Raw genomic sequence first — 27,519 nt, 5'->3', positions numbered from 1 at the left:
TGGTGCGTCACATTTTTGGGGAGCTGCACGCAACGGCCACGGCTTTGACGTCCGACCATACATTACGCTTAAGGCAGATCACTGCTAGGGATGGTTATTGGTATGGTTAATGGTATTTTTCCGATACTGTTGCTAAAACGATACTTTTAAAATGGCACTGGTGCCTAAACAGTGCCTGAACTGATTTAGCTCGGGCATGGCACCTACAGTAAAGGAGGCACCTACGTCTGCGTTGTAATTCGGTACCGGTAGTAGGCTACCGGTTGTAAAGGTACTGGGTTTCGGTACCCAACATTAATCACTACACTGCTGTCAAGAAAATGACACTTTATTCTGCTCAATTGTTGCAACAAGTTGATTGGTGAAATGATCAAACCCCACTGGCAGAAACAAGCTTAATGACTTGTTAAGGTGGAGATTTTTTTGCAGTGTGAAACAAGACAGTGAAAAATCCTTGGGCTCAGATTGTCGTAATACAACAGTCTGTTTATGTTTCCAGCTATGCCAGGTCAGCGGGCTCTGTGAGCGTCTGTCCCACTGTCCTACTTCCGTTCTTGAGAATCCCCTCTGTGTTCGCATGAGCCGAGTTCATCGCTGGCGTTTTCATGCCGCGCGTGTCGGAATCCTCCGCCCCCGGCTCCAGAAAGGCCACCCTCTTCCCGTTCGACCGCCTCTCCCCCGAATCGCCTCTCTCGCCGGGGTCGGCGCAGAGGAGGATGGCCCGCCCGCCACAGCCCCTCGCCCCTCCGCCGCTGCCGGGCCGGCCCCGACGGCAGCGGCAGGGCGTGAGGTAGAGGTAGAGCAGCACCAGGACGATGCTGACCACGCAGGACGCCAGCGTGGTGAACGCCGTGTTGAAGTGCTCCGCGCCACTACCGTGCACCGCGCCGGCCACGCTCGAGTTCCCCACTAGCACCGTCACCTCCGGGGACTCCACGCCCAGGACGAGGGGGCGCCCGCGGGCCGCCACACACGCGTACGTCCCAGAATCTTCCAGGAGCGCCCCTCTGATTTCCAGGGTGCCGTTGGGGAGGACCAGGAGGCGGCCGCTTGGATCGTCGCCCGGCGAACGCAGCACCGCCGCCCGGGGAGTAACCCAGAACACAGCCAGCTCGCCCTGGAAGGGAGGAGCCACGCCTGCACACGGCACTCTGAGCGAATCGCCAGGTTCCACTCGGTGCGTCGCCATCTCAAGGTAGTTATTTGACGCTCCGTGCAGCTTCCCCGCACAGCTCGGCCTCACCGCTGCGTCGTCTCCATCCAGTCTGCATGGGTAATCGCCCCTGAAGTCCACCAGGGGGAGATACTGTTTCCACACCCAGAACTCCAGCAGGGCGAGCAGAGCGCAGTCGCAGACCAAAGGATTCCCCTGCAAATAAATCCCAGCTTGTTGCCAGGGGGGCAGAGACAGCAGGCTCCGCACCGGCGGTCGCTGGAGCCGGTTGGACGCCAGATCCAGGAAGGTCAGGTTCCGAGGTCCCGCGGGACCCTGGTAGAGCTCCAGGGGGAATGCTTCCAGTCTGTTCCCAGAGAGGTAGAGCCTCTGCAGGCCGCGGAGGCCCGCGAAGGCCCCCGGCTCGATCCGAACGATGCGGTTGCCGAACAGCAGCAGCACCTCCAGCTCCTCCAGGCCGCGGAAGACGGAGGCATTGAGGAGCGGCAGCCGGTTGGAGGACAGGTCCAGGTGGAGGAGGCGCGGCGCCAGGGCAAAGGCACCCTGCTCGATCCGGGCGATGGCGTTCCAACTGAGGATCAGCGTGGCCAACCGCTCCAGCGAGCGGGCCAGCCAGTCGGCCGGCAGGGCGGAGAGAGCGCTGTGGCTCAGGTCCAGCCACGTGGCGTAGCCCGGGAGGCCAGAGGGCAACGCCGTCAGATTGCCGCCGCTGCAGGAGACGATGTCACTGGCACAGAGGCAGGCTGGCGGGCAAGTGGCCGCAGAGCGAGGGAGGCTGAGGCACAGGGAGAGCAGCAGCGCCGTAGTGGCTTCGCTCAGAGCCGGAGACACCGCGGGACGCATCACGCTCGTCCCCCTGGGCGGGGCAGCAGGGGCTCAGGTTACCCTCTCACAGGACAAACACATGTCAGGAGAAGCAGACGCTGCTCGCTGTCATCGCCTGAAGAGGGATTTGGAGAAACCAGAGAGGCTGGAATGAATCTTCACACATCTTACAGTCAATTTGCCTTCTGTATGAAATTGAGACGTGCTAAATGAATCAAGTTTGATTTGTGTATAGCACTATAAAAAATAATAATTGTGTAAAATAATTTGTGGAAATCGGCCCGGTGTGAACGCACAGTTAGACACAGTTAGCATAATATAATGTAATACAATTTAAAAGGCATTCATATCAATTGAACTCCATTTTAAGAAGTAATTTAAAAGATGAGACCATGGCCCCTTTATTCTGCATATAAATGCTATTTTCATCATGATTCCTAGTTACTGTACTCACTGATATTCTTATATTTAATTACATTGCATGTGAGGAAACCCTAACAAGTTGGACTGTTACAGTAGGACTGTCACCAGATATTAATTGGGTCACTGAGTAGCTCTGGAGCATCACCTATTAGTTATGCATTATGACAGCATCATTCACAAAGGCATGTCTTTTTTCCTTTTCTTTTCTTTGCACACATTCATTTAGTTATCAATGTATAAGCAGTCGTGGCTTCTGGTATCCTCTGTATGTAACAACTGTAAGTAACTGTAGTAACAACTGTAACTTAATATGTTAGTACTCCTCCCCTATATTTCCAACCAGCCTACAGTCTGACAACAATGTCTTTAAATTGACACCAGTATGCATAACCCCACAGTTGTTTTCACTGTATATTTATTTTATATTCCATTTGTGGTTTCCCTTTTGAATCATAATTTATGCTGCTGCAATAACCTAATTTCCCAACTTACATATTTTCCTTATAACGTTATCTCTATCTATCTATCTATCTATCTATCTATCTATCTATCTATCTATCTATCTATCTATCTATCTATAGTATATATCTATCTATCTATCTATCTATCTATCTATCTATCTATCTATCTATCTATCACTTCAAACTTTAAACAAAGCAGGACAGGCTAACAAATCTCCATATAAAACAACAACAACAACAACAACAACAACAACACAATATCAAACTTTGTTTAACTTGCAGTTTTCCTAAAATAATCTATACTTAAGCCAAGCAAAACTTAATCCATCAGAGGAAAATGAAAACAGCTACAACAATTATAGGCTATGTGCAGTTTTTACACCTTTACCTTTACAGAATTGAGCAGAATAAAAACAATAGGCTACACAGTAGGCTAATAAAAGTTACAGAATGTTATTGGGGTTATGAAATTGGATATACTGTACGGGGACAGGATATTAGGCTACATTTCCATTGTTATGTAGCCTATAAAGTAGGCTATCTATTATTTCTGTTATTTCCTCTTCTATTCGCACAGACAGTTTTGCAGAGGCTTTGCGACTTTTGGGAAGAGAAACCCCCCCACAGAAAACAAACAAAGAACAACTGAAACCAAACGGGGACAAAAAAAAACAGCCGACAGCTCACCTCCACGTCTGCAGTTTGGACCTTTCAGACGTCTTGTCGGTGCGTCCGTACAGTATACACGTCCTGCTCTGACCGGGGCTGTCCACCATGCAGGCTGGCTGCAGAGCATCCTCTGCTCTGTGCCGCTGAGTCGCTGTGTGTGTGTGTGTGTGTGTGTGTGTGTGTGTGTGTGTGTGTGTGTGTGTGTGTGTGTGTGTGTGTGTGTGTGTGTGTGTGTGTGTGTGTGTGTGTGTGTGTGTGTGTGTGTGTGTGTGTGTGTGTGTGTGTGTGTGTGTGTGTGTGTGTGTGTGTGTGTGTGTGTGTGTGTGTGTGTGTGTGTGTGTAGCCACTGTGAGGAGGAGCGGACTGGGCAGGCAGGCTCATCTTCAGGGTGGGAGGGGTGATAGCGGGAGATCTCTCCGATCTGTCCCTCACTCTGTTGATTTTCCCATAGTTTTTTCTCTCTCTGCATATAGCCTAATGTACCACCATATCTAGACATTTTAAGGGGGGGGGGGGGGGGGGGGCATTTTGTTTTTATTGTGAGTAGGCTACTGGGGAGGGCAGGTAGGCTATTTAATTTGAGATAGGAGGGGGAGGGGATATCAAGTTTTTTTCTTTCTGTTTTGCAATAGTTTGCATTGTGTTTCGCTATGTAGCCATATTTTATATTATCCAGTATCCATCCACCCCCACGCAAATGATTTCTCCCTATTTCTCCTTAGTTTCTCCAAAACTCCTTGCTGCGCACATGGGACTGTAATAATAAGGGACCGTTCGTTATTTATGGAAGGGGTCACTGGAGCAAAATAGGAAGGGTGTTATTACCCTGCTAGCCGGGCGCTTCTCGCCCATACTGAGCATTAGCGCCGGCGAACGTCAACGCATTTCCCATCAAACAATATCAAACAATCGTGCCACTCTCACGTCTAGGTATAAAAACCAACCCGTACCTGAGCCAAACACGTGAAGTGAAGACGCTATCCGATGCCCAACACCCTATTCTTTTAAATACATATAGTGGCCTCTTCCAAATTGTTGCATAAAATCCAATTTTCTATCTTTGAAAAACCGAAAATCATTCATCTGGAGCAACCCGGAACAACGACTCACTGTTTACTCAGTAATGCCCCCTACACTTCCGGAATGGTATTGCACCTACATTTACGGTTTTTCAAAGACAGAAAAGGGGATTTTATGCAACAATTTGGAAGAGGCCACTATATGTATTTAAAAGAAGAGGATGTTGGGCATCGGATAGCGTCTTCACTTCACGTGTTTGGCTCAGGTAAGGGTTGGTTTTTATACCTACAGTAGACGTGAGAGCTAGATTGAGAGCTAGATTGTTTGATGGGAAATACGTTGACTTTCGCCGGGCACTAATGCTTAGTATGAGCGAGAAGCGCCCGGCTAGCGGGGTAAGGGAGGGTGATGCTTTTTAAAATTGTGTCACGGGGAGGGTACACCGTTATTAATTTGAGTCCAGAGAAGGGTCATACAAATTTGAATGGATGGATCAATTTTTTTATTTTTTTTTGATCTGTTTATTTATTTTTGCATTTCGGAATTCAGCAACTATACCCAACAACACCTCTCCTGACCAAACATTTTGGTATGACTCGGTACCGTTTCTCATGGAAAAAAATAAGACAAAGCCGTTCATATTGTAGCATTGCGGGTGGCTAACTAGCAGGAGAAAGTAGATGGGAGACAGTTCTCTTTAACTCAGCCGAGCGTATTTATTACCTGCCGCAGCAGACTCGTTCTAGTAGTGTCACTTCAGCTCAGCAGCTAACGTGAGTGTCATGTAGCTGTCCGTCCAACCACAACATCCTGTCTCCACTCTAACTCTTCCCCCTAATCCCAAACCCGTTTCTAGCCGGCCAAATACCCGTACGACCAATTCCCCCGAACACAGTAACGTCACCCACACCCCTCCCCAATTCCCCAAGTCCACATCCCAGCGTTACAATATAGTCTACAAGCGACAGCTGGGAGAGAGGGAGAGAAACGCGGGGGCAAGGCATCCCAAATTAATTTATAATAAACACTGGCAAAACACATCATTGTTAATAGGCTACTCACATATTATTATGAGTTTCGATGCATGAGGTAGGCTAAGCAAGCATGTCGGGTTTGTCTAATTAATGCTCATCACTCAATGTAGGGAAGGCTTGATGACTGAACTTCTCTTAAATTTCCAAGGAGGAAAAACAACAAACAACTGAATATATATAGGGTGCGTTCGGAATCTGATCTGAGTGCGGCTGTTCAAAGAGGCAGAGTGTGCTCTTTCTGTATGAATTAACGAACGGGTCATTAGTTTTAGAAACACATGCTACTGACTATAGCAGTTAGCTAACTGCTACACATACAAACAGTTCACTCTTATCTGCTCTCAGCTCCTCTCCTCCGTTCTCTTCTCTTCCCCTGTGTTTTTTAACCATTTTAGCATTCATTAGCACCATATTAGTTCATCATCTCTTGGCGCTCTGACGCTCCATCTCCTCAGACGGAGTGCTGAGAGTGCGCTCTGCCACTCCGAGGGTGTAGCGCAGCGCTCTGGATAACCGAACGCTGTATTCCAACAGCGCTCCCAATTTACGAACGGTCCGTAATTGGGGGGGTTCCTCTGCCTTTCCGAAGCCCTGCCACTCCGAACGTTAACTTCCATTATTCGGACTGGCGGTCGTTCACCTTAGAAGCCGCAATGCCGACCTTAGGTTTAGGCGTGGGGGTGGGAGAGGTTAGGTTTTGTGTTAGGGTCTGGGGGAGGTTAGGTTTAGGGCATGGGGGGAGGTTAGGTTTGGCGTGGGGGCTGGGAGAGGTTAGTGAAAAACGGGGAATATAGACCCCCTTTCTGAGTGCCGATATTTCGGAGTGGCAGAACGTCGGAGTGGCAGCACGTCGGAGTGGCAGCATGTAACCGTAATTGGGTATGCATGTGCGCATACAAGCTACAACAGAATATGCCACGCTCTGCTCCCGCGGGCGGTGTGGTGGCCGGGCCGCGGGCCTGTTGCACCCTGACCCAGATGCTGGCCCTGTGCCCCAGTTGGACCAGTCTTGACCCAGTTAGGAGGACCTCATTACACTGGTGAATAATTATTTATCTAATAGGAATCTCATGCACTCGATTTTTAGGGTGGAGACTGTGGAGATGATGCGCCATGGCTGCAGTTATGGAAATCGCGGGCTCAGCGGCCTCCAAAAAATGTGCCTGACAGACAGACAGACACCGCCCAGGCGCCCACCCATCGGGCAACTGTGCGCCACCGGCTCATAATATATCACAGTTACTCGAGTGATATACTGGTAAATTGTTCTGTTCAGCTAGATTTAGCTAGACATAATTCTCTGAAGTCCACTGGCTATCTAGGGCTACATGATGTCACTTGAATTACTGCAGTGCCACCAATTACTGGTACTGCATGGTATCCACCAAGATACCATCACGTCGGAATGAGATGTTTGGAGCGGGGGAGTCTGGTGCAGCGCACAGGTCCTAGACCTGGTGAGACGAGGGAGGAGCCCGGCCGGGTGGCAACCCACAGAGCCCGGTCCCTCTACATACCAGAGCCCTTCTCCTCCCCGGTCCCGGCAGAGTAGTTGCAGAGCAGCGGATTGAGTGGCCCTGACCACGTGACCACCTTCGACCCTTCCTAGAGGGCTGACCGTGGATAGCTACTGGGACGTAAGTTGGGGCTTGGCCAGCCCCGGCTGGGTCACCTGGGCGAGGGTGTATGATGTTGCGAGACCCGAAACATCCTATGACCCCAGGGTACATCACTGAGGATCAGGGGCGGACTGGGATCATAATTCAGGCCGGGCATTAGATACCAAGCAGGCCAGGCCGATAAGGGCCGACGCATGAAAAATTTGGGCCATTTGAAGCCCAATTTGGGCCGTTTGAAGCCAGATTTGGGCCGTTTGAAGCCCAATTTGGGCCAAGTCCAATTTTACAATGAGATGCACCCACTTTAACCCTGAATAAAGTAATAAAACCACTAGTAAACCAGTAGGCGGCGCCTGGCCTGCTGTTCAGTGAGTGGCCTGGCCTGGCCTGCAAAAAAAAAAAAAAAAAAAAAAAAAATTGCAGGCCAGGCCAGGCCAGGCCACCGGGCATTTGCCCGACGTGCCCGATCATGCAGTCCGCCCCTGCTGAGGATACATCCCAGTTGCATCCATGCAATGTTTTCTCTTTATGAGCAATTGTGATGTCATCAGTGATGTCAACAGTGATGTCACTCGAGCAATTGGGATGTCATCAGTCATGTCCTCCCTGGCTGATGCTTTATAAGTGGTGGGAGTATAAATAGGGAGAAGAGGACAAGTGTAAGTGGTGGGAGCAGGCCCGCGGGAAGTAGGGGTGCTGCAGGTGCTGCAGCACCCCCTAGATTTTTTCCAATTTTTTCCAATTTTTTTTTTTTTTTTTTTTTTTACAAATGTAATTAAAAATATTTTGCAGTGCACTATGTTCCTTTCTTGTTTAAGAATGTTTCGGGAAATGAAAATGTAGCCTATTTAAATAGAATTATCAACAATAACAATCAAGGAAGTTACATGCTTGTAGGCTATAGAGAAGAAGAAGAAGCGCGCATGCACGCACATGTTGTGTTGAACCAACCAACAACCAATACGAATTGTTTAATCTGGCAATAAAGAAATGTGAACTTGACATGCTATTTTAATAGCCTACTCAAAAATGCACCTCCCACTATACAGCAAAGAGAGGAGTCAATGTTTCTTGATATATGCCATTCAGATCAGAATAGTTAGTCTAGTCATTAAGTTTGCTGATAATATTTCTGTCATGTTAAGTCTGTGTCATGTTAACTGGTGTATTCAGAGCAAATAGGGAGATATAGAGCATTATCATCATGCTATATATCTCCCTCTTTGCTCTGAATGAGTGAGAAAAGGAGAAAATACTGAATAATTACATCACAATAGTATCCTAATGTTAATTTAAAATGAGATATTCCTCTAAATATGGCAAAAAAATGTAAAAAAAAAAACGTAATTTTTTTTTTCGGCGGGGCCCTAGCGGGCCCCACCGAGAGTCCCTTCCTCCCAGCACCCCCTGCTTAAAATGACTTCCAGCGGCCCTGGGTGGGAGTATAAGTAGGCTATAGGGCGAAGAGGACAAGTGGCACGGATGATCACTGATGACATCACAATTGCTCAAGTGACATCGCTGATGACATCACTTCCATCACAAATCGTGACTGACACCGCCACAGACAGACACCACCATCACCACCACCACCACAGACACTTAGCCAATTTTAACTAAAGAATGTAGTCTTTTTAATATGCCTTCAGAATGTAATAGTGGAATCTAGAGTTACACAGGTATTTAATCAGTAGTTGCAGCAGCAGCAGCAGTAGTATAATTAATAGTATTATTAATTTATTTACTAATAATGTTACACAGTAAACTAATATTCTGCTGAAAGTATAATTGTGATCCAGATAAAGGCGTTTCATCTCCCTTAGGCCAGATATAAATGTAGTCATTTCCTGACTATCCATAATTCAAATGCTGTAGCCGTGTAATGGATGTGTCATTGCAGCTGAAATAGGAACGTTAATGTGAACACATTCAGTCTGTGATACCATTTCTGTGGGACCATTTGGCAAATTATGCCTTCTCTTATGCTTTCTGACATACATTTCTTAATCTTGGCCTCTTAACTGTATGAATGATCCACCAAGATCGACGATTTGAATGGTTTTCGATCCAAACCAAACCAGTGTATATCCATTATGAAAACAAATGATTGCCTAAAGACCACTAATATAATAAATTAATATTAGAATATAAAAGTAATATTCAATAGGGATGCAATGATCTTGTCAGAGCAGGTGTCATTCCGAACTCGTCCAGGAGCAATGCTTTGTCAAGCCCCTTTAACGGCGTCCTTACGGCTTTGTCAAGCGCCTTTAACGGCGTCCTTACCGCTTTGTCAAGCGCCTTTAACGGTGTCCTTACCGCTTTGTGAAGCACCTTTAACGGTGTCCTTACCGCTTTGTCAAGCGCCTTTAACGGTGTCCTTACCGCTTTGTCAAGCGCATTTAACGGTGTCCTTACCGCTTTGTCAAGCGCCTTCAACGGTGTCCTTACCGCTTTGTCAAGCGCCTTTAACGGTGTCCTTACCGCTTTGTCAAGCGCCTTTAACGGTGTCCTTACCGCTTTGTCAAGCAGCTTTAACGGTGTCCTTACCGCTTTGTGAAGCGCCTTTAACGGTGTCCTTACCGCTTTGTTAAGCACCTTTAACGGCGTCCTTACCGCTTTGTCAAGCGCCTTTAACGGTGTCCTTACCGCTTTGTTAAGCACCTTTAACGGCGTCCTTACCGCTTTTCAAGCGCCTTTAACGGTGTCCTTACCGCTTTGTCAAGCACCTTTAACGGTGTCCTTACCGCTTTGTCAAGCACCTTTAACGGCGTCCTTACCGCTTTGTCAAGCACCTTTAACGGCGTCCTTACAGCTTTGTCAAGCGCATTTAACGGTGTCCTTACCGCTTTGTCAAGCACCTTTAACGACGTCCTTACCGCTTTGTCAAGCACCTTTAACGGCGTCCTTACCACTTTGTCAAGCGCATTTAACGGTGTCCTTACCGCTTTGTCAAGCACCTTTACCGCTTTGTCAAGCACCTTTAACGGTGTCCTTACCGCTTTGTCAAGCACCTTTAATGGTGTCCTTACCGCTTTGTCAAGCACCTTTAACGGTGTCCTTACCGCTTTGTCAAGCACCTTTAACGGTGTCCTTACCGCTTTGTCAAGCACCTTTAACGGTGTCCTTACCGCTTTGTCAAGCACCTTTAACGGTGTCCTTACCGCTTTGTCAAGCACCTTTAACGGTGTCCTTACCGCTTTGTCAAGTACCTTTAACGGTGTCCTTACCGCTTTGTCAAGCACCTTTAACGGTGTCCTTACCGCTTTGTCAAGCACCTTTAACGGTGTCCTTACCGCTTTGTCAAGCACCTTTAACGGTGTCCTTACCGCTTTGTCAAGTACCTTTAACGGTGTCCTTACCGCTTTGTCAAGCGCCTTTAACGGCGTCCTTACAGCTTTGTCAAGCACCTTTAACGGTGTCCTTACCGCTTTGTCAAGCACCTTTAATGGCGTCCTTACCGCTTTGTCAAGCACCTTTAACGGCGTCCTTACAGCTTTGTCAAGCACCTTTAACGGCGTCCTTACCGCTTTGTCAAGCACCTTTAACGGCGTCCTTACCGCTTTGTCAAGCACCTTTAACGGTGTCCTTACCGCTTTGTCAAGCACCTTTAACGGTGTCCTTACAGCTTTGTCAAGCACCTTTAACGGTGTCCTTACCGCTTTGTCAAGCACCTTTAACGGTGTCCTTACAGCTTTGTCAAGCACCTTTAACGGTGTCCTTACAGCTTTGTCAAGCACCTTTAACGGTGTCCTTACCGCTTTGTCAAGCGCCTTTAACGGCGTCCTTACCGCTTTGTAAAGCACATTTAACGGTGTCCTTACCGCTTTGTCAAGCACCTTTAATGGTGTCCTTACCGCTTTGTCAAGCACCTTTAACGATGTCCTTACCGCTTTGTCAAGCACCTTTTAATGGTGTCCTTACCGCATTGTCAAGCACCTTTAACGATGTCCTTACCGCTTTGTCAAGCACCTTTAATGGTGTCCTTACCGCTTTGTCAAGCGCCAACAGAGAGAGAGACTGTCTAGTCTTGGAACTCTGGAGAAAATCCCTGCACTTATCTAGTCAGTATTTGCTAAACAAACCCGTTAAGTGAACTTCGGTCACAAACCTATATTGTTACGTATCACTGTACATTAAGTGGGTAGGCCTATACTCAAATCCTGGAGCTTTCCTACTGGGTATATATTGTGTACCTGCGGATCACGTAGACTACCCCACTGGGTCTGAGCAAGGGCAAAGGAAGTAGGGGCAGGGCAGGCAAGCAGGGAAGGGGCCACTTTACGCGCCCACTTTAGGACACTTCTCTTATGTCATGTGTTGGTGCTGGTGTGATGCCATCCCAACGGTCTCTCATTTATATTCTTCTATTAGTTCTCACATTGGAATGAAACTTCATTTATTTACTCCCATTTGAAGTCGGTAAAAATTGGAGCAGAAATTTGTATTATAATATCTTCAAAGCTTATAACATCATCGAGCAAATGCCATTTGGTGGACACTTTTATCCAGAGCACTTTAGTAGTAAGAGTGCATACAGTACATTTTGAGTGTGTGTGGCCCCATGGGAATCAAACCCCATAACACTGAACTATGTGTTAGGGCCATGTTTGACCTAGTCTCACGTAGTCAGGCCCACCGTCTACGTCAGCAAGCTTCCAGCGATGGAGGAGGCGGAGGAAACCATTTGGAGGGAAGAAATGTTATTAACAACACAGTATAAAAAATTCACAAGATAAATAATTGAAACAAGCCGGTGTGTGAGTGATAGCGTGTGACACATCTAGTTTCTCATGGATTTGATTCTCCACAGTATTGCTGTTTCACACCGTAATACCCTACTAAAGGAATTTAATGAAGAACAACAATAACAGCAATTTCAGATTTATAACACAGACCTAAATATCATGGCTGCCATCTCATCTGCAGAATGAAAACAGCAGATATCATCGACTTCACTTCACTCGTCCATTAACAGCTGTGCAAAGCTGTGCTCCTGTTTGCAGCTCTAATGTAATGGATGCACCCATGCATCGAATCCTGCCGAATCTGAGAAGCGCAGCGAGGAAAGTGTCGAATACATTGTCAGAGTAAGAAAGAAGGAGAGAGAAAATTCACCTTCAATACGTTGCAAACTCATGGTCTGGTGTAAGATAAAAATCTTACACCAGACCATGAGTTTGCAAGGTATTGAAAGTTAATTTTCTTTGTGTCTTTACATGTAGGTGTCACACGGCAGAAAGTCTCTTATTTGAAGTGTGTGTTGTTACATTCTTGATTTGATAGGCATTCTTGATATTTGATATGTTTTACATTTGGTTTGATGTTTGCATGCTTACAATATTAGTTGTGGTTTAATTATCTTTGATTATTTGTCTTTAATCGGTTTAGGATTGTGTAGTTTGTGTTGTTTCTTTCTGCTGTGTTTGCAGCTGACCAAATGAGTGCAGACACCGTGGACAATTAACCTCTGATGGTGAGCAATCAACCTGCTTGGGGAGATTGGACTGACACCTGGAGCAGCCAGTAAGAGTATCAGACCACTGCACTTGTACACATCACAATCAACAACTACCTACTAATAACAGCATCAGCTAGTAAAAACTCCCAGAAGGCAACCATAGGCGGTAGGACTCTTACTTTAGCCAAAAGCGTCTGACGACCTGCTAAGCGTAAAAAATAACTCATCACATAATCAGCTATTTATCCATCTAGATCATTTTGGTCTGAGTGCAACAGGTAATATATACAGTATATATATATATATATATATCGTATATATCCTCCTCCTTCGCTACGGGGGCTCAAAAGTCGCTCATCCCGATCTCGACTCTTCTCGTCCCTGGCACCCCAATGGTGGAACGAGCTTCCACCTTCGGTCAGGACTGCTGAATCACTGCCGATCTTTCGGAAAAGACTAAAGACTCACCTTTTCAGGCTCCATCTGGGCCCTTCTTGATCTAACTTCTTTATATATATATATATATATATATACACACACATATATATACATATATATACATATATATATATACATATATATATATATATATATATATATATATATATATATATATATATATATATATATATATATATATTTTGTATATATATATATATATTTTTTCCCAGATTTTCTTATCCCATTTTCATCCCTCAATAGTGCTAATTTTAATTTATATTTATCCTGGTTGCTGCTCCACCCTCTGCCGATCTGGGGAGAGCCGAAACTGGCTCCATGCTTCCTCCGAGACACAACACGTTCTCACTCCGAGCACGTAGCATATTGACGCTTTGTCCCGTCCCTTGTGCATCACTTGTTACTAACATGGTACCCTTGAACGACACATGAAACGCCGCTCAAGGGTACCATGTTAGTAACAAGCGACGCACAAGGGACGGGACAAAGCGTCAATATGCTACGCGCTCGGAGTGAGAACGGGTTGCGAGACATGGGCAGTAAGTAGCCAGCCGCTTCTTTTCACCTGACATGGGAAGCTTCAGCGGTAGGACATAGCACGTGGTAGGATCACGCTATTCCAACGAGTTCCCCTCCCGAACAGGCGCCCCTAACGACCAGAGGAGGCACCACATCAGCGACCAGGATATTGCATCATGCATGTTTTAGTGTGGGGTTCCTATATGAAGGAAACCCCCAGGGGGCACGGGGAGAACATGCAAACTCCACACAGAAAGGCCCTTTTTGACGACCCCACCCGGGCGGTGGGCACTCGAGGACATGCGGACAGGCACGCACTCCTTCAGCGCTCAAAGCGTCCCAGGTGGGAATCGAACCCAGGACCTTCTAGCTGTGAGGCAACAGCGCTTACCACTGCGCCACCGTGCCCCAGAATTTTTTTTATTTTTATTTGGGGGTGAACTGTCCCTTTAACTATCAACATCCAGTGTAAGGTTTTGTTCCATACAAAGAGCGAAAGCGAGAAAGGTATTAGGGCTAACAGCTCCTCTGAATAAAGGAAGGTAATTTGCCAACAAGGACTAATGACGGCAGACTGAAAAGGTATAAAAGGAACATGGCAGAATTTTAGTCAAAGGAGGCTTGCAAGGACACAATTAATTCATTTAACCTCAGGCTTTCTATGCAAAATACGAATATCTTATAATTTTCCTAAGTAGAAAGTTTTGTGATTAGAGCAATGATTCATGAGTCAATGTCATGTTGAAGATAGTCAACTTCAAATTCATGAAAACACAACACGTCAAGGCCAAGTAGATACAAAAAGTATTGGTTGTTAAATGTTTCTATGTCTACTAGTCATACTAGTATATACTAATACTTGTCGTTATGGCATGGTTACGACATGGTTATGACATGGTTACGAGTCACGACATGGTTACGACAGGGTTAAGAATAAAAATTATCAAATCATCCAAATTAAAACAAAAAAAGATTGAAATATTTCACTTTATGTGTAATGAATCTAGAATATATTAAAGTTTCACTTTTTGAATTAAATAACAGAAGAAGAAGATTCTACGATATTCAAATTTCTTGAGCACCGTAATCTTGTCACGACACATGCGGATCTGGCAAAAATAGAACAGGTGCGTATTTTTTCTGTACCACATGTATTGCCCATCTATTAACATGGGCGAGAGTCTGTTCCGCAGTTTTACCGGAGACATTGGGCATAAAGTCTTTCAACAGAGCAGTAGTACCTGAGCTGTAGCCTACATGAGCAGGATGCTTTGTTATCAATGACGCTTCTCTTTCCACCCCTGCTCATATTGATGAATGACCCTCAGTCAGCCAGAATCATTCCCCTCACAGTGACTAACAGCCAATTAGGGACGCACTGTTCGGTCCCCCTCCCTAAACCGTGACAAGAGAGACGCCCCTCCCTACACTGTGACAAGAGACACCCCTCCCTACACTGTGACAAGAGAGACTTGACAAGAGAGACTTCATCATAAACCCTTAAAACCGACAGACCAGATAGGAGAAATGTTCCCACCGCAGACGACGAGGCGGTTGAGCGCGCTGCCTTTGACCCAGATTCCACGGCAAAGGGAAGGTGAGAGGAGCGTCTTATCCGAGAGGTAATTTCCTCCGACTCCGAGGCGGGCGATGACAGCTTTGCCCTTAAAATGGTGTGATCAAACATTTCCAGCAGACGCACGGGGTCGAGGCTGGGGCAGGGCAGCAGCTTCCCACATCCTCAACGTGATTAGGCCTCATTAGGCCTCGTTGTCACATGCTACAGTAGCTGTGTGTGTGTTGTGCGCGTACATTTGTATTACCATACTTAAAGTCGAGCTGAACCCAAAAATAACTTTTCTTTTAGTTCAAATACCTGGGTATGCAGTGCACCTATTTAATAATGTATGCACACACAAAAATCACAAAAATCGAATTTCTTTAGTTTTTCACACTTTTTCACATCAAAAGTTCATTTTTCAAGATTTCATTGATAACAGTAATCTACAGTTTGCTGACGTCCCCTAGTACTATCAAATTTCTACCCCATTTCAACCAATCATATCACGACATGGCAGCTGTCAATCAAATCTTCATTTCATAATTTTCTCTTCCAAAAGAAATGGTGCCTAGTGCCTGTCATCTGGCAGAATTTCTATCCCATAAACTAACTACTAACTTGGCCAATTGTATGAAACATGAACACAAAACAAAAATGGTAATGTCTAAGAATGCAAAGAAATGTAACTGGCTCGTTAAAACGCGCATTCCAGGAATATCGTATTTACAGCAATAGCGATAATGGCGCGCGCCTGAGAGCCTGGTTGTCAGGGGTCGCCCCTCGGAGATTCCAGGCGGGCCGGCAGCACCCATGCATCGGATTGTCCGCTCGTTCTGCACGAAGCAGCTGGCTGCCTGGTACTCCGCGGATCCCACTCGCGTGGCACGACAACACGCTGAATCGCACTCGATTTGGGGATGGAACACGCCATGATTGGCCAATGCCAAAGCCAGTCCCCACAATTGTCAAATCAAATCATCGACACCTGGCATTGTGCGGCTTGTGGTCCGCCTCTCAACCCTGTCATCTCAGACAAGATTTGTTTGAGTCTCCGACGCTCGCGCTATTGCATTCGCCTCCGGTTCACTTCGACTTTAAAGCTTGCTTTATACTCGCCATGCCGTGAAGGGCGCGGGGGTGGAGCGAGGGGCGCCAGCGTCAAATGACGTCAATGTGTTGGCCGTGGTTGGGCGCTAGTGTCACCAATAAGCAGGTACTTTTCGATTCCCCAATAGATCACAGAGGCGAGTACGATTTAACACTTTATTACAAAAGCACATATAAATATCCAGGATACACAGTATAAAATCAGTCTGAGAGGCAATGACTACTATATGACACTGACAGGCTCATCGATTGCTGGGGGGGCAATGAGGTAATTTAGCACTGCAGACAGCTAAGGGCCCACTGGAAATGAACCAAATCCCACAATAGCCTACTGTAATGTAGGGGAGAAATCATTTAGCACTGCAACCAGTTAAGGGCACACTGTAATGAGCGGAATCACTCAATAGGCTACTGCAAGGTAGATAAAGGTCATTTAGCAGTGTAAACATTTAAAGGGCTCACTGTGCCAAAGGTACAAAATAATGATACTCAATCCCACACACAGGCGTATCTGCAGGGCCGAATAGGAATGGCCTTCCTCACACACTCTTCCACCCCCTCCCCAAATCCACAAGTCAATGCCAAATAAATAACACCTTTCTCACAGACCTATGTAATATAATAAAATAGCAATGGTAATAGCAATATCAATTTAAATAAGTAATTGCAATAATAGACTCTAATTATATAATATATATTATATATATCTATATATAATTGTAATATAATTGTAATCTATTGTATTATTTATTATAATAAAATGGAACAATTGCTATTTGACAGAGCCGGCGGGGGGGGGGGGGGGGGGGGGGGGGGACGGCAGAGTGTCCCGAACCGCCAGTCAGTTAGGGCAGACCAACCCGTTCTCACTCCGAGCGCGTAGCATATTGACGCTTTGTCCCGTCCCTTGTGCGTCGCTTGTTACTAACATGGTACCCTTGAGCGACACATGAAACGACTTGGGCTTTCCGACTAAACTCAATGCAAACCTATGGAAGTAATCTTTGACGCTTATGGCAACTGCTCCCCCATTAGCCTAACTGCTCCCCCGTTAGCCTAACTGCTCCCCCATTAACGTCTGGAGGAGCTAACCTCTCCCAGACCCTAACCCTAAACCTAACCGCTCCCACCCCATGCCTAAACCTAACCTCTCCCAGACCCTAACCCTAACCCTAACCTCTCCCACCCCATGCCTAAACCTAACCTCCCCCAGACCCTAAGGCTGGTTTCACACCGACGACCCACGCCTTGCCTATGCCTTGCCTTTACCCACGCTTTTTAATAGGCGTCCGTTTTAGTCAACGAGGCTGTGTACACCGGCCGCCTGAGCGTGAACCCTGCGTGTACCCACGCCTTGCCTATGCCTTGCCGATTTTATCGAATAGGCGTGAGTTCTATTTTGAAGCCGACAAGGCGCGTGCAGGCAGACTTCTTCTGTCAAGCCATGAAAGAAAAACGCACAATATCCGTCGGAAATGGCAAAATCAACTGAATTTCAAAATAAAATTGAGTTACTACAACATGTTGAGCAGAGAGAGAGAGAGATTGACGGGTGGCTATCACGTGGGGCTTTCTCCCCGTCGGCAAACAAATCTTCGAGAGAATAGCAACCGAAGAAGCAAGATGGACAATGTTGTTGTACCAGCACATATTCTTGCAAGATCACCTCTCTAAAATGTCCGACTATAGTCAGACCTGGTTATACATATCCAGCATCAATAGAACATTAAATATATGAGATTTATTTTACCTAGAGGCTACCCATGACAATTCTGGACAACACGTGAAAAAATACAGTCGGGAGAGAGGAGAGGCGCTTGTGACTCGGCTCCAGGTTCGGCGTGCAAAAGGCGTGCGGTGTGATCGCAAAAGCGTGTAACAGGTTCACGCCCAGCTCGGCGTAGGCGTGGGTTGAGGCAAGGCAAGGCGTGGGTCGTCGGTGTGAAACCAGCCTAAACCTAACCTCTCCCACCTCCCACGCCTAAACCTAACCTCCCCCCAGACGCTAATGGGCGAGCAGTTGACTAATGGGCGAGCAGTTAGGATGATGGGGGCGCAGTTGCCATAAGCGTCAAAGTTGACTTCTATGGGTTTGCATTGAGTTTAGTCGGAAAGCCCAAGTCGTTTCATGGGTCGCTCAAGGGTACCATGTTAGTAACAAGTGGCGCATAAGGGACGGGACAAAGCGTCAATATGCTACGTGGTCGGAGTGAGAACGTGTTGGGCAGACAGACAGGTAGGCTCAGGAGGACAGAAACAGCAGCAATCAGTCGACAGCTTGATGTAAGAGCCAGACTCACTCATGCGTGTTGTGGGGTGGCCGGAGTCCGGACGATGGTCCGCGGCCCCGTCTGGGGTCCCACAGCAGGCTACAGGTGACAGTCACACGGAGCAGAAGGGCCAGGCGAAGATAGAGAGTGGTGGATCTGCACAGGTGAATGGGCCAGAAGGCAATCTCGGTGGCGCGGTGAGGCAGAGGTTCGATACGGCAGGCGTTCCGTTTCCCAAGACACGTCCCGTCTTCCAAACGCTTCCCCCAGCCGCGAGGTCCGTCTGCCTCTTATTGCCAACTGCGCCCAATGTGGTTTCACTCACAGGTGTAAAACGTACACACATCCACATAGTGGTAAACAGATCAAGATACATGATACCATTACTTGTAGTACCTCGTTCGTGGTGTACCTTCTCAAATGTCCTTGTGGATTAGCATATGTGGGGAAACGTCTCGAGCCCTCCGCACTAGGATTAGCGAGCATCGCAGCAACATCAGATGCGGTGATGAACGTAACCCTGTTGCAGTCCAGTTCAAACAAGCAGGACACAGCATCTCCTCACTCCGGTACATGGGGATAGAGAAGGTTGAAAAGCCCCCTAGAGGAGGTGACCACGAACAACGACCTTTACAACGTGAGGCTTTTCACATATATACACTCAACACGTTGGCTCCCATATGGCCTCAATGAAGAACTAGATGTCAAGACATTCCTGTGATGTTTTAACTTTATTATATTCTGTCTTAACTTTATTATATTCTGTCTTTATACGTATGCACCTCGGCCATTCTAGACATGAGCCTGGTTCTTTGGTCATGTGGGTAGCACATATGACTCTCACCTGGAGTCCTGGGTTCAAACCCTGCCTGAACCTACCTTGGCCTGCCATACTCTACTTTTAAATTTCTTTGGTTTTCTTATTGGTATAGATAGGGATAATAATATTCACCTGCATGTTTTACTTTTTGTATTCCTTTTGTATCGGGTATTTTATAACTTGTTTACCTCTGTTATTATGTGATCTTTAAAAAAGTTGTGTTCTTGTTGAGAGACCTACTGTTTCAACAATTATGTATTTTGTACTGATCACAGGTGTCTGTCATCACCTGATTGGGGCACCACCACCCCATGTGAGGTTATATATATGCTCACAGAGAGCTTGTTCTTTGTACTGCCTGATGAAGACCTGTGAGGGTCGAAACGTTCAATTACAAAATTACATTTTGTAATTCAAAAACTCACCGTGGGAGCTTAAAAAACAGTGTGAGGATTTCCTTTTCTTTTTCTATAAGTGTATTTTTTCCAGCACCTGTTGAAATACTCTTGGATGTGCGTGCACTCTACTCTTCTACCGTCTGCCTCTTATCACCTCCGCCTCGCTCAGGTAGCCCTGATTACAGGATCCAATACACCTGGGGACAGAAGCACAGCAGACAAAACACACCCATCCCCAGTGTAATTCAGGTTCGGACCCCAGTTCAATCTTAACTCCCCCGAGTCACTGTCCCATTGCAGATTCCAATTTAGTACTCCTCCCCCCTACCCCAAGTCACCATTCAATATCCCACTGTCGCCCTGCGACACTAGCTCCGTAGACCGCCCACCGCGTACCTGCAGATCTTTCTCGCAGCGCGACCTCCGCACAGCTTCTCTCCAAACATGGACGCTTTCGAAGCATGTCTCGCTGAACAGATCCGGCTCTACCCGAACCTCTACGACACTTCCCGAAGGGACCACAAGGACCAGCAAATGCTCCAAAACTCATGGAGAGAAATCGCTAGCACGCTGGGAGAAGAGGACACTTTTTGTACGAAAAAGTGGAAAAACGCTAGAGACCGCTTTGTTAAAGCAAAAAAAAGCTCAGTTGAAGAAGAGTGGAGATCCCGGTGGCATAAAAACAATTCCTCCTATTCTTGTGGAGCTGGGATGGCTGTCAACATACATCAAACTACCGAAAATAACTTCGATTTGGAGGTAAGCAATATCTATCTAATAATTGGACTATCGTCTGTCTCTCTCTCTCTCTGTCTCTCTGTCTGTCCTTCGCGTATCTCGAGAACCGTTGGTCGGATCGACTTGAAACTCGGGGAGTGCGTTTAGCATAGGTGGACTTTTTGTGCAATTTTGAAAATCAATCAAAACCACTAAGTTTTGCCGTCATACCTTCCCCACGGTATCAGCCGTTTCCCCCTGAGAGAGAAAGTGCAGTTACGCGGCCCCTCACCCCAGCTGTTTACATCCGTGCGGAATATTTTGGTAAAAGCAGGGATGGCCAGGGAGGATTAGAGGGGGCAATACCTCAAACATGAATCAGCACATCTGCAGGAACAACACCCGTCCTTATTTGCCAAAATCAAGGTACGTTAAACGTCGTGCGTCATCATACATTGTATCGGACATAAACCATTTCCACCGGCAGGAGGATGAACTTAAAATAAACACTGTCATAGGCTAACGTTATCGATAACATAACATGGCTAATTAGCACTCAGCTGTCTTTGCTCTAACTAACGATAACGTTACTTGACTGAGCGAACATCTTCTGCCGGCGTATTGCACTGAAGAGAAGTAAGAACAGTCATTAAATAATGACGAAAGACTCCTCCAACCCGACAGTGAAATGAGGCAGTGAGTGAGTGAGAGAGCTAGAAGACAAGGGCCCCTATCTTTGCATCGGCGTAGTTTCTAGGCCGAGCGCCTGGCGCAGTGGGCGTGGACCAGCGCACTTGATATCTTGGTGTTGGCGCTACACGCAGCCTAAAGCATTACAACCACGCCTTTTAAGCGTAAAATTATGCACCGTCATGCTCATTGGATAAGTGCAATAAACAAATCGCACGCTTGCCTTTTAAGCTCCAATTCCAGTGGTCCAGCAAAACCAGACAAAAGCCAAGCGCTCTGCCCCCCCCCTCCCTTCATCCAGTCTGTCTGTCTCCATATATAGGCTATTATTCCATATTATTATGCTTCTCAAACCAATCTAACTGCAGTTTAAATACTGCAAGCAGTGGCGTGCCTGACCAAGTTGGTGCCCTAGGCAATATTTTTGCTGGTGCCCCCCCCCTCCCCCCTCCCCCAAAGAAAATATAATAAAATCGCAGCTAATCCAGCACTGCAGTGCAGGCTCAGAATCGCCCTTCCCCAGTGGCGCTGGAAGTACTTTTAGGTAGGGGGTGCTGTAAGGAAGGGTCTCTCGGTGCTGCCCGCGAGGGCAGCGCCGAAGAAAATTTTACGTTTTTTGGACTTTCATCCATATTTAGAAGAATATTTAATTTTAAATTAACATTAGGATTATACTGTTGTGATGTCATTATTCAGTATCTTCTCCTTTTCTCACTCACTTTCATGTAAGCACCTGCTCTCCCTTTAGTCGTTTTACACTACAACAGACAGAAACAGGCATAAACACTGAACTTATTATTATTATTATTATTATTATGGAAAATCAGATTATGATGAAAATCAAACACTTTTGAAGAGAGAGCGTATGAAATAAGATTAGAGCTGAGAAGCACAAACTGTTTTTTAATGCATCTTGTTGGTGGTATAAACACAAGACAGCCAAATCCAACAATTTAGAAAATCAATTTCTTGCCACCAGGGGGTGCTGCAGCACCCTCAGCACCCACCTTCCAGCTCCCTTCCCCCACTCTGGGAAAAAGCTCCGAGCAGGTAGAAGGGGGCGCGGCCATGCAGGGGGTGGGGTGGTATGGATTAGGGACCATGGTGAAAGTGCTGCAGCCCGGGCAGCCAGAAAGCCAGAATTAGAAAAATGATTTCACTATTATTTAAAGACTTAAGACGTTGTTCTTCTTATTTTTGTCTACTATTGTAAAATAATAGTAGGCCTATTATCATGAAAAAGTATTTGTAAAAAAAAAAAAAAAAAAAAAAAAAAAAAAAAATTTTTTTACCCTCTCTGGCGCCCCTAACGGCTCAAGCGCCCTTAGCATTTGCCTAGTTCGCCTAATGGACGGCACGCCACTGACTGCAAGCATGTAAATACGCTACACTATAGCAAGATCAAAGTGAAAAGAATGTTCTAAAGGCATCAGCTAGAAAAATATAGCCTATCCCTATATGATGAGATTAATAGATTGGTGAAAGTTTGTCCAGAAAGATATAATTTTCTCTCCCCTGCTAGGATGGTAGGATATGCACATAAATATAGCCTACATTATGTAAAGTCATTGCATAAATGTCTTTTTATTGTAAAACTAAAATGTGAAGTAGAGCCAATTTATTGGAGCGGACATCACAGTAGGACATGACAGAAGCGCGTTACACTGTCACTTATCTAAATCACGTTAAATCGACAAGAGATATATATAGGCCCAGGATGACATATAGGTTTCACATAGGGTGGTGTTTTCATTTCGATGTTTTATTTGGTCCAATATTGAAATGTTCTACAATTGCAGGTTGTGTTACCATTAAACATTATTTAAATCGACCTTTATCTATTTCGGCTCATTTGGTTGCTATTTAGTAGCGAAATGGATAAGCCCATTGCATGCTGGGACATTCACAGGCAGTGAACTTACAACTGCTTTTTCCTATGGGACGTGTGTTGTGTCTGTCTGAGCGAGGGAGTCAGAGAGAGACAGTCGTATTGTGCCTGTCAGACTGAGGAGAGAGGGAGAGAGTGACACAGAGAAGGGTGCCAGAGGGGAGCGCTCCGCGCAACTGGCGCACTGAATAGGCCTGGTTTTCAAAAGCGCTAAGCGCTAAATATACGCCAGGTGGGAAGATATCATTAGGCCGATATTTAAGGCCGACACGCCCATTCTCGCCCATTCTGGGACTGCGCCACGCCCATTCGGCCTAAAGCGCATTTGGCAGCGTAAAGCCATATTGATATCTTCCTGAGGCAGGTGCAAGGCACGTTTTTTTGCATTTAAGGCCCGTTTTAGCGCCGAAGGCCTGTGGGAGAATAGGGCCCAAGAAGCGCAGCATAGGGGACAGAGGCTGTGTGTAATGTGAGACAGAGAGGCAGAAGTGTGTGTGTGTGTGTGTGACTGTGTGTGTGTTTACATTATGTCTGCTTGGATCCATTATAAGCTAGCAATGTGCTGCACTATTTTTCCTGTGCTTACAGCACATGCATCCAGTGTCTGTTCTATCCAGTGCCCAATTCAGCCTCCCTCTTTTTGATGCCAATGCGGAAATTGCATTCTTTCAAATGGCCAGTGGGGGGCGCAGTTTGTGTAGCACTCCACAGGAACATCCATTCAACTCTACGGGAAAGGAGCCAACTTCTCTCTCGGTCTATTAAACACTAATAAACAATAAACATAATAAACTAATAAACACTTTCCAAATTAGTTTATGGTCTGAAAAAACAATTTCAAGTCTTTTTCATGCTCTCAAATCCTCCGTTTTCTGGATTATAGCCCCATTTCGAGGAAAATAGGCGATATACTTCGGATAATGAGAACAGTAATACTTCCGCCCGTTAGAGGCAGCAATGTGCCGCAAGGCATCTAGTCTGCAGAAAGTACACGAACAAGAAATTCGTTAAGAAACCTAGCAAACAATGCTAGCAGATAGCAAGTCATAGTTTAACAAATTATCAGAAAATAGCGTTACTTTGATATTTTAATAATGTTAGTAGACACACGTAACTGTATAGATGGCATACATATAACGTGACGCTCATAACATGGCGGATCTTTTAACGTTATCTAATGTATGTATGTAAAGTAACGTTAAATGGCCTGCCCATGTTATACAGTAAGCATCATAAGGTTATGTTAACGTGACATAAGTTCACAAGTTTTTGCAGACTTGAATGCTGTTGGTCGTTTGTTCAATTTGCTCTTCTGTATGGTATTGGACATTTAAAGATGATACACACTTGTCTTGAGGCATCCGCCAAGCTCAGCAATTTAATATGTCAGCCTTATTTGAAAACATATTATCGGATCGATAGAACTCAATAGCCTAAGGTCTTGCACAAATATGTCTTCTGGTAAATTTAATATATAGATAATCTACCAAGCAACACTTGACACAAATATAGGTAACCATTTCACAGCAGTCCAGCCCACCATGGTGGAAAAGGAACCATTCTTAAAGTTTGAGAAGTATATCGAAATATATGTTGCATGGTGTTGGTGTAGCCTTTGTGTATGCCAAATTGTTACAGATAACCATTTCAATAAATATAAATCATTCGTTGATTTGAAGCAGTCGGTTGGTTCTCCATCTTCACATTCTTCTTCCTCTCGTCATTTGGTCCAAGCTGGTTCACTCAACATCAAAGATCTTTATATCACATCTTATTAACAACCTGCCTGCTCTGACCAGACAACTATAATGGGCTCGTTCTGTGATATTTGCGGTACATTCGGGTACATGATTTACCTTAGTACATAGCCTACACAATGGTTCTTTGTTGGCAATGTTTATTGACAAAAGCACACTGGCAGATACATACCAAATGGTTCAAAGTAAATCTCTCCAAGTCTCAAATCTGTCAGCATTTGGCTTATGTTATTGCAATATCCTAGGTTGAACAACTGATGATCAGCAATATTCTCACAGTAATATGTTAACGTTACCATTATAAGCTCAGGAGATATGTTAACGTTCGTTACCATTATAAGCTCAGGAGAGCAGAAAATTATATAATGAGCCATGCACATGGGAATTAAAACGTAGCATTAATTTTCACAAATCATTTGACCAGGGGACAATGTGGATCTGTTTTTTGCTGTTCCTGCTCCACCATGGTACTCCGGCGGCCATCCCTTGAAGAAACAAACGACACCGTGTTATATTAATGACTATAACATTAACGCCACCAAATTTCAGTTACAGTATACTGTAGCAACGGTGCTCACCACCTTGCTCACATGTTTACGTTAGCACACGATGCTAATCGAGCTAGTGTTAGCTTACAAACATGAGCATCACTCAAACAGTCCAACATAGCAGAGCACCAAGTGCGCGATCAAATCCACCTCCGTTATAAAGTTTAGAGTTTGCCCAGAGATATAATAAGTATAATAGCAGTTTACCTTGTGGAGGCTTAGCAGCAGCTAGCAGGCTGGAGGCTCACACCAGGCTCACACCACACCATGGGCTCTTGGACAGGCCCCGGACAAAACTCTCGTAAACTCTCGTAACGGGACAAGCCCCGTCTTTCATTGTCACACGAACACCACAACACATGCATGCGGCCACAACACACTCATGCTGACGGTGGCCGGTGAAAAGTGTCCTCTGCATTTAACCCATCCAGGCATGTCCTTTCCTCCGGGGGGGCAGGCCAGGAGCAGTGGTCGCTTTCTCGTACAGCGCCCGGGGACCAACTTTGGATGTTGTCGTCACTGGTCGGATGACGATGGCGATCTGATCTTCTGCATGTTTTTAGTGGGGGGGTTATATACGGAGGAACCCCCTGGGGGAGCACGGGGAGAACATGCAAACTCCACACAGAGAGAAAGGCCCTTACGACGAGATACCCCACCTGGGCGGTAGGCACTGAAGATATGGGGGGGAACACAACCACAGCGCCCACAGTGTCCCAGGCGAGAATCGAACTCAGGACCTTCTGACTGTGAGGCGACAGCTCTACCACTGAGCCACCGTGCCCCCAAGACGGTGGTCGGCTGGCTGGACTGCTACTCGCCCCTACCTTCGGGCTAAAAGTTATTATATTTGTTTTCCTGGACCATTTCACCACTGCAACCAGTCAGCCAGCGAGCAAGCTAGCAACCAGAAGCGAACAACAAGATGGCAGTCAGTGACTCATCACAACTGCTTGTTCTCATCACGCCTGTACTCTTCTCTCTAGACACCCTGTCAAACTGGACAATGTGACTTTCACCACCTCCTTCCACTCCAAACTGGACATCAAAATGAACCATCACTCTACCATCAGCCCTCTGCGCCAACTCCCCTTCATGTATGATGCCACCTTCACATCAAAAACCCACCCAAATCAGCATTGCCCAAATTCAAGCTGAAGGGCATCGAATACCAAAAAGTAAGTCTACTGCTTTTCCTTGCACACTATACAATTGCCACAGAAGTTACATTGGATGGCACATGGCATGTAAACAACACAAATTGCACCTACTGAGCCTTGGCCCATATCCCTTGAGTCTATAAACTGCCTCTGTCTATTATAGATATGCATTACACAACATTGCCTAATCCACACTTGCTAGGAATTGCATGACACCCGATTTTCTCAGTCAACCTTTATACAAATGGTCATATCAATGTCAAGTAGAGGTTAAAACATACAAAATCAAGCAAAACATGCTTCATCCTTTTCCTCGTGCATCTTGTCTAATGCCATTCTCATCCGCAGATCAACATCACTGCCAAAACCCTCCAAATCCAAAACCCCTCCAGTGAAGCAACAATATCTTCCGGCTCCACCATGACCATCACCAAGTACCTTATCAGTGACTCGACCGGGACTATCGACTTGGCTGTATGGGGGGGCGACTCAGACATCGGACTAGACTACTGGTACAACCTAACTGACCTCTCCATCAGATCATTCAAAGGCAAAAAATATTTATCCACGACCAAAACCACCACATCAACACCCACCACTGCACCCGGACCTGAATATGTGTCAACATCTTATGCCAATTCTGCTCACTTTAAAGGGACAATATGGATCCAATTTTAACTAACATATAACTGTGCTGATGTAATTTGAAATGTATTCTTATCCTCTGTTTAATAATACCAACTATTTTAAGAGTAAGAGTTCTGGCTTTGTGCTTATGCAGGCCAAGTTTGCTGCTTCCACAACTAAGTCAAAGAAAGGTAAGTAATTCTTTGGAATCTCTATCAATACAATATACTAATGGACAAGAAATAATGCCAATAACTAACAATGCTGCAACTTTTACCTCCATTTCAAGTTAACAATGGCAAGTCCAGCCAA

At 45.8% G+C, this 27,519-nt stretch overlaps 1 protein-coding gene across 1 annotated transcript; it reads right to left on the bottom strand.

Moving 5' to 3' along the window:
- Window positions 1-499: 499 nt before the first annotated feature.
- On the bottom strand, window positions 500-3,659 carry LOC310798914 (amphoterin-induced protein 2-like; the record flags this gene model as incomplete). Its single annotated transcript, XM_083661472.1, has 2 exons — window positions 500-2,030; window positions 3,571-3,659. The coding sequence occupies 2 exons, from the start codon at window positions 3,657-3,659 to the stop codon at window positions 500-502; spliced, it is 1,620 nt and encodes a 539-aa protein (XP_083517598.1).
- Between the last annotated feature and the right edge of the window lie 23,860 nt (window positions 3,660-27,519).

This window comes from Poromitra crassiceps, assembly GCF_964638095.1.
Source record: "Poromitra crassiceps genome assembly, chromosome: 2".
Lineage (NCBI taxonomy): Eukaryota > Metazoa > Chordata > Actinopteri > Beryciformes > Melamphaidae > Poromitra > Poromitra crassiceps.
The sequence above is the reverse complement of the archived record's forward strand: the minus strand, read 5'-3'. Positions and strand labels throughout refer to the sequence as shown.